Genomic DNA, 8,632 nt, shown 5'->3' on the forward strand with positions numbered 1-8,632 from the left:
TATATATATATATATATATATATTTATCCGCGAATTCAAAATGATAAATAGCTCATTTCGTATTTCAATTTATTTGAAATAATATAATAATGAAGGAATATAAATGCATCTCCGGACTCTAAAGCGCCAACTCGGATAAATTTAAATGAATTGTAATTTTCAATTCCATTGAATTAATTTTCGTTTGCTGGGACGTCTTATAGAAATACAGGGTGGGTATTACCGGGAAAACCTGGAATTTTCAGGGAATTTAAATTTTTACCCTTGAAAATCATGAATTCTCGTGGAATTTTACTCAGGGAAATTTTTTGAATTTTACTTTTAAATTTAATTTTATCCCTTTAGAAAGTAAACGTGGCCCCATATCGAAGGCCTCCTGATTTTGAAAGTTAATTTATTTTAAAATTGACATATACGACTATATGAAGGACTCTTCAATCTAAAAAAAACGATAATCTGGAAAATAATAAATCAGGCATTAAGAGTCCAATAACGCAGAACTTGGTGCGTGAAACAGTTTAATCTTCACATATGTAGTCACATCTCCATATAAAATCTTTCGCTACGTTCGAAAAATTTTGTATGGAGATGTAACTATTGTTCATATGAGAAGATTAAATTGTTTCACGCACCAAGTTCTATACGTTATTAGAACTCTTAGTGCCTAATATTTATTTTAAAGCTGAGAAATGCTCTAATCTCACCTGAAATTTTGAATAAAATTCCTGGAAAATCCGGGAACTTTCAGGGAATTCTTTTGCAAAATTTGAGTACCCGCCCTGAAAATAAACTTTGTAAAATTCTTTCTTTTTTTTTGGCCAGAAATATTTTTTACATTTTCGATCGCATTTCCGAACCGCGAAGGATTAATATATAAGGACAAGACGGAAACAAACTTCGAAGAAGAGGAGACCGATAGCAGCGATAGAAGTGATGATGACGTTGAACTGTGATCACCGACACGACGACCATCCTCGTTGTCGGACGTCTAGAAAAAAACATGATTGCTGACACGAAATTAATTTACATTTTATTCGAATATATGCAGGTCAATTGAGATATTTCTAGGGATTATTAATTGATCAGAAAGATATCAAGAAATTAAAAAAAAAAAAAATAAGAATCACTCGTCGCACCCGCTTTTCACTCAGATCTAGCAATTTCATTTCACGCTCTCGTTCACTCTCGCTTCTCTCGCTTAGATCCGAATCCTCACCGAGCCATATATCGTGCACCCCTCAAAGTTATCGTTGCACCGATACAATTATCATGAATCCCGAGAGATCACGGTCGCGCAGGAAGTGTTCCCAAACGACACAAGGACATTTGTATCGTCTGGATCTTGAAACGATTCTACAAAAAAAAAAAAAAAAAAAAATTCTGCGGTTTTCCCCTGCGACAAAACTGACCCTCTTCTTCCCCTTTTCCGGCGGAAAGACTGAGTCGTTGGGACGATCCAACCCGTACGGCACCCTTGGCCACGCCGGAGACGCTGTCGGAGGCGTCGACGAGCAGCCCGCCGTCGCCGGTGGTGCCGGTACCCAGGCCGATGCGACGCACCCCCAAGATCCCGGGAAACTTGTCGACGGCGGCGGACGACCTGAAGAACAATCTGCACTACGCGATGCTCTCGGCGAAGAACTACTTCCTGAGGACGGGGGAGCATGCGGGGGGCAGCAACAACGGCAGCAGCAGCGGCAATAGCGAGGCGAGTTACGAGAGCGCCAGGAGTCTGGCCGCCGCCGGTCTTCCGCCGCCGATCCCGAGACGACGGGACTCCGTCACCGTTAGGAGGTGAATATTCTTTCTCTTTCTGTGCGTTTCGTAGACTAGAGAATCCCGAAATTTAACTTACCTGACACAAAGAACAGAAATTATACGAATTTTATGATATAACGCGCAAAAATCACGTGAAATTAATCGAAAATCGCTTTTAATTCTGGATTATTAATTTTTCTAACTCTTATATCTATTTTATTAAGTATTTTATGAAAGTTAATATTATGATTAGGTGGAGCTATCTATCCTACATATCTTTCTGTGTGTTCCGTAAATTAAAGAATTCCCAAAATTTAACTTGCTTGACACCAAAAACAAAATTATAAATTTTATGATAATATAACGCGCAAAAATCACTTGAAATTAAGTCGAAAATCGCTTTTAATTCCGACAGGATTATTAATCTTTCTAACTTTATGTTTATATTTTATTGAGTATTTTATTAAAGTGAATATTATAGATGAAGCTATCTATATCCTATAACATGTCTTTCTGCGTGTTCCATAGATTAAAGAATCCCAAAATTTAACTTGCCTGACACAAAGGACACAAAGAACAAATTTATAAAATTTATATTAAAATGCGCGAAAATTACTTGAAATTAATCGAAAATCGCTTTTAACGTAATTCTGGATTATTAATTTTTCTAACTCTTATATCTATTTTATTAAGTATTTTATGAAAGTTAATATTATATAGATGAAGCTTATATCTATCCTACATATCTTTCTGTGTGTTCCGTAAATTAAAGAATCCCAAAATTTAACTTGCCTGACACAAAGAACAAAATTATAAAATTTGTGATATTATAACGCGCAAAAATCACTTGAAATTAATCAAAAATCGCTTTTAATTTTAACAGGATTATTAATTTTTCTGACTCTATATCTATCAACTATTTTATTAAGTATTTTATTAAAGTTAATATTATAGATGAAGCCATCTATATCCTACATGTCTTTCTGCGTGTTCCATAGATTAAAGAATCCCAAAATTTAACTTGCCTGACACAAAGGACACAAAGAACAAAATTATAAAATTTATATTATAATGCGCAAAAATCACTTGTTATTAATTGATCGAAAATTAATAACAAATTAATCGGATCAAGCAAATTAATCGAAAATCACTTTTAATTCTGACAGGATTATTAATATTTCTGACTCTATATCTATTTTATTAAAGTTAATTTTATAGATGAAACTATCTATATCCTACATGTCTTGAAATATTTTTCATATAAGAACATAAACAACATGCATCGCATAAATGATATGTTTCAGAGAACAACGAACGTGCACAGCAGCGTGTTGCAGGGACGACCTGTCGGAAAACTCATCAACTCACACGTCCTCGCACTCCTCGAGAGTCTCCCATACTTCGCATCGCGTTCAGGTGGAGTTTAACGAGGAGGAGAACGACACTAACGGTTCCAGCTTGGATTTCTACGAAGCGAAGGTACCATAAAATAATCAATGTGCCTTTCGACAAAGAATATAACTTCAACCATCTGCAATTGTATAACGAGTCTCTCTCTCTCTCTCTCTCTTCGTTATTCTCTCAGGGCTCCTCCGGTCAGCGCGACAGTAGCAACGACGTGTTCCTCAGCGTGCGCAGTTCACCAGAGTGCAAAGGGCTCATGGCACCAGCCACGGATCTGGGCGCCGAGTGGAAGAAGGGAATTGACGCCGCGGGCGTGGGCGGTGACGCCTCGCTGCCGCTTCTCCGAGGCCTCTCGCCCACACCGACCTCCGGCCAGCACAATTCGCCATTTTTCAATGCTAAGCGGAAAAAGTACGTGTATCCCATCACGTTGGTGGGACGAGGCGAGAGCAGTGTCTAAGCCGCGTGGATAAATACCGGAGAGACATAATCAACGACCGTGCGAAGAGGCATTCTTCACTCACAAGTCGAAGGAGCCAATCGTATAATAAAGAAAATCAAGTAATGTGATGCCGCCCTTGTGCGGCTCGCACTTGTGACACTTGATTGCCTTTAACTTCGATTAGAAGGAATATTTATATCGACGAAGGGAACTTTTAACTCAGCGAATTGAAATAAAAAAAAAAAAAAAAAAACCAATCGAGGACCATCGAGGCACGGTAATATAATAGTCAGAAGTAGGTGTTTGAAAATACATGTGCCAAATTCTTCCTCTCCGACTTCACAACTTTCTCTTCCTCCTTAATCTACGAATTTCTCAGGTAATTCAACGCCGAACGCGTGAGAGGGATTAGGGCGTTTCTTTAAAATGCTTCTACGTCTTTCGCGCATCTGGATTGTCCATCCCCGATTTGAACACAGATACCCTCTTCAATCATCGTTCCACTCTCTTGATACGAATGTTTCTATCTTCGACTAGTAACGAGTAATGTATTACAATTTTGTAATCTTACTGCAATAGTCACGATTATAAAGAATACTTTTTTTTTTTTCAAGCAGGTAATACTTAGAAGTATCAATGACAGGAGGGTACTCTCTCTTTCTCTCTTTCTCTCTCTTGTGCATGTTCCTGAGGACAATTTTGAATAATCGAGTGATTATTTTAACGATATATTTATTTACTGATCGGTGAAACTAAACACAAGATTATGCAATATGAAATTATCCGTCTTTTTGGGGAATTTTCAATTCCACATCGGAAAATCTGCTCTCGTCTGATGACAGAAAAAAAATGCATTTTTGCAACTATAAATTTCCAGGGTGGATACTACCGGGAAAAACCGGGAAAACCTGGAATTCTCAAGGAATTTCATTTTTATCCTTGAAAATCATGGATTCTCGTAGAATTTTACTCAGGGAAATTTTTTGAATTTTAGTTTTAAATTTAATTTTATCCCTTTAGAAAGTAAACGTGGCCACACATCGAAGACCCCTGATATTGAAAGTTAATTTATTTTAAAATTGATATATAAAGACTCTTAAATTTAAAAAACGATAATCTGGAAATAATAAATCAGGCTTTAAGAGTCTAAATAACGCAGAACTTGGTGCGTGAGACAATTTAATCTTCACATATGCGGTTACATCATACAAAATCTTTCGTTACGTTCGAAAAATTTTGTATGGAGATTAGTAATTATTGTACACATGGGAAGATTAAATTGTTTCACGCATCACGTTCGATACGTTACTGGAACTCTTAGTGCCTAATTTATTTTAAATTATTTATTTTAAATTCTGTATTGAGAAATTCTCTAATCTCACCTGAAATTTTGAATAAAATTCCTGGAGAATCCGGGAATTCTTTTGCAAAATCTGAGTACCCACCCTGATCTCTCAGTCGAGATCAAAATGCATATTATACTGCAGCACATCGCAGTGTCGGCCTATATTTTGTACAAATATTGTTTATTAAAAGAGATCGCTGATTTATATATATTTCTAAATGTGTGATTTGTCAAATAAAAATCGAATCTTGCGTAGATACGTTCCGTTCGATTTTTTTGATATAATTTGTGTACTGTTCTTAGAACGTGCTTTGACATACGAATACAAAACTACCGATCACATTTTTATTACACTCTAAGCGAGTTTGCTCGAGTTTGATGATAATACTTAACTGCGAATAATAAAGAGGTATTTCACGATTATGTAGCGAAGAAAATGCGACAAGTGTCTGGACCTCTCTCGAGAGAATATCTCTAAGAATCGAAGTTTTTGATGTTGCTGTACTTATGTAAAAACAAACAAACAAAAAAAAACAGCACCGGGTGGCATTTAAATTCTAGTCAATATAACATATGCTTAGAAAAATGTAACATTTATTGTAATATTTATAGTAGCTTTAGGGAAAAACTCTCGCAGAATATACAAATTTACATAATAGAATTATTTATAAGAAAAAAAACAAACAAACGACGAGGAAAAAAATGCTACGTCTGTATATAGTGTATATGCGATTGAGAATTATATCTGCATATTGAGTGATTATGTAGAATACTCCGAAAGTTATTCTCGATGTAACGCGGACTCAATATTGCATACCGAGTGATAATAAATTACTATAGTGAATTTACTATTATTTATTTGTATATTATAGAGAGAAATTCTCTATGTAATATATATATATATATATATATGTATATAACAATCATTCATTCTCCAACAGACATTATTTCCTCGCACTCGCGTGTAAGACAATAACGATTCTTTCTTAACAAAGTAACCCGCGCAGAGGGCATTGCTTGTATAAAAAAAAAACGAAATATTCACTGCACAGCACTCGCCCACGGCGGTGTCATGGGCTGTGGATTTTGCAGGTAGGACATCACCACCGCGGATATCGACAGCATGAAGCAGCTGAGGATCTGCTTGGCGTCCTCGCTCGTTCGCGTATTGGCGAAGCTGATGCAGGAGCAGTAGAGCGCCACCCAGGAGCACCATTTCAGCCTCATCATCAGGCCGCACATGCTGAAGATCATTCCTATGACGTTCATGTACTCGGGCGTCATGTCGTCCTGCATGTGCGTCTGATTATTTGGACCCGGTGGTTTGTAGCGGACCTCCTTGTCCGGCCGCCTCGGATCTGTCGAGCTATTCATTCTGGATGTCTGCAATGTAAACGGATGCTAAGTAATAAGTTTATCAAGTAGTAATAATCAACGCGGCCAAAGACGAGCAATTCAGTGGTGTTGAGAGCTTTATTCTTCAATTTTCTAACGTAAAACGTAACAAACATTAATCGTTTTATGTTAGAAAATTGAAGTGAATAAAGTTTTATGTTAGGAAATTAAAGAGAATAAAGTTTTATGTTAGAAAATTGAAGAGAATAAAGTTTTATGTTAGGAAATTGAAGAGAATAAAGTTTTATGTTAGGAAATTGAAGAGAATAAAGTTTTTTGTTAGGAAATTGAAGAGAATAAAGTTTTTTGTTAGGAAATTGAAGAGAATAAAGTTTTATGTTAGAAAATTGAAGAGAATAAAGTTTAATGTTAGAAAATTGAAGAGAACAAAGTTTTATATTAGAAAATTGAAGAGAATAAAGTTTTCAACACCACTGAATTGCTCGTCTTTGGTGGCGTTGATTATTATTACTTATTGACTATTGAATTACAATAATGGCTTATAATAACTTTATTCCCGGTCAAAAGAGAAAAGAAGAGTAATTATTTAGTTTAGCAGCCTCATCTTCAATGTTGATAAGACTGGAAAGATTTCCTAACCTCAATAGTTGCTAACCTCTTAAAGATTAATATCTCGCGGAGCAGAACGCGAGTGGCTTTCTCTCTCTGCCAGATTCATTTCACGCAAAAACATGTAAAATGAGCCTGATTTCCTCTTAAACTGAATAATTAAAAAAATAATTAATAATTATTTTTTTAATTTTCAAATTTTTTTATTTTCAATTTCTATTTTTCTCCTAGAATATATTATATATGTTCTAAGATTCTTCTTTTCTTCTTTTTAAAAGGTTAGAAAAATTTGCAACCAATACAGTTATTTTTTCAATGAATTGGCACTTATCAAAAATCATATGATTTCATTTCATCGTGAAAGGTTAGCCTGTCGCAGTGATTTGTTTTCAAATGTAGCAGCATCAATTTATGATGTGGACAATAAATAAACAATTAGTAATGTTCAGAATGGCAGTGGCGTACTCACGTGCTGTTTGTTGTATTCGAGAAATACTATATAAAATAAAATACACGTAAAAATCAGCTGGTCACTGAGCTGTCACAATTGGCAGGATGGTCAAAGGCGCTGTGGATACTGGTCGCTGAAAAAGGAGCAGAGAGCAGAGAGTAAACGTGTAGGACACGCAGCGCCGCGCGCGACTGCTCCGAAAAGCGCAAAACCAGAGAGAAGCATGCTTCTCAGGGTGTTCCGAAATTCGCGAATCAAAATATCACAGCACAAGAAAGACTTCGGAAAATTAAATAAAAAAGTTTGTTTGTAAATTTTCAATTTAAGCGGCAGTTTCTGAGATATAAGAGCTGAAATTTAGGAAATTATAGATCATGATTAAAACCGACTTAAAATTTACAAATAAACTTTTTAAATCAATTTCTCGAAAACTTTCTTGCTGATGATGTGACTTTTTGATTCGCGAATTTCGGGACACCCTGTATATACCATAATACATACATACGTCCAGGGCATATTTCAAATACTTGTATTTGAAATACAGTATTTGAAATACAATTTGTATTTTGTATTTTGTATTTCAGCAGAACACATAAAAGTATTTTATATTTTGTATTTCAAAAAAATTATTCAATGTATTTTGTATTTCAAATACAATTTCAATCTATGTATTTTGCATTTGAAATACTAAAAAAATTATTGATAAAAATTCTTGACAACCATTAATAGTAACTTAAATTTTTCTCATATGAGACTAATTATTTTCGTCAAGTTTCAAGCAATATCAAGTCATCAGAGTCAAAACTTTCTTGCTGATGATGTAATTTTTTGATTCGCGAATTTCGGGATACCCTGTATATACCATAATACTACATACATATATACGTTCAGGGCATATTTCAAATACTTGTATTTGAAATACAGTATTTGAAATACAATTTGTATTTTGTATTTTGTATTTCAGCGGAACACATAAAAGTATTTTATATTTTGTATTTCAAAAAAATTATTCAATGTATTTTGTATTTCAAATACAATTTCAATCTATTTTGCATTTGAAATACTAAAAAAATTATTGATAAAAATTCTTGACAACCATTAATAGTAACTTAATTTTTCTCATATGAGACTAATTATTTTCGTCAAGTTTCCAGCAATATCAAGTCATCAGAGTCAAATTTCATAATCTCACATTAGTAAATAGATTTCTCGTGTGATTGATGCAGAACTGTTAAAAAATGTAAGAGAGTAAAAGATCGGAAGAGCA

At 34.8% G+C, this 8,632-nt stretch overlaps 2 protein-coding genes across 2 annotated transcripts in view; one reads left to right on the forward strand and one right to left on the reverse strand.

Moving 5' to 3' along the window:
• The window catches only part of LOC105447796, a 50,971-nt gene extending 45,178 nt beyond the window's left edge, over positions 1-5,793 (forward strand). Inside the window, exons 3-5 of the mRNA XM_011686003.1 lie at positions 1,438-1,794; positions 3,063-3,237; positions 3,344-5,793. Of these exons, the coding sequence (XP_011684305.1) occupies positions 1,438-1,794; positions 3,063-3,237; positions 3,344-3,622 (811 nt within the window). The 3' untranslated portion in view covers positions 3,623-5,793. The remainder of the gene's footprint in view (positions 1-1,437; positions 1,795-3,062; positions 3,238-3,343) is intronic.
• LOC105463015 (protein Asterix) lies at positions 5,522-7,517 on the reverse strand. Its single transcript, XM_011710010.1, has 2 exons — positions 7,384-7,517; positions 5,522-6,332 (listed from the first exon to the last, which is right to left on the reverse strand). The coding sequence occupies exon 2, from the start codon at positions 6,321-6,323 to the stop codon at positions 5,991-5,993; it is 333 nt and encodes a 110-aa protein (XP_011708312.1). The 5' UTR covers positions 6,324-6,332; positions 7,384-7,517; the 3' UTR covers positions 5,522-5,990.
• Between the last annotated feature and the right edge of the window lie 1,115 nt (positions 7,518-8,632).

This window comes from Wasmannia auropunctata, unplaced genomic scaffold, assembly GCF_000956235.1.
Source record: "Wasmannia auropunctata unplaced genomic scaffold, wasmannia.A_1.0 LD336092.1, whole genome shotgun sequence".
Classification (NCBI taxonomy): domain Eukaryota; kingdom Metazoa; phylum Arthropoda; class Insecta; order Hymenoptera; family Formicidae; genus Wasmannia; species Wasmannia auropunctata.

What these genes read in the sequence shown, in the direction of transcription:
- LOC105463015 (XM_011710010.1), bottom strand. Translation starts at nt 6,323, where the DNA reads ATGAATAGCTCGACAGATCCGAGGCGGCCGGACAAGGAGGTCCGCTAC.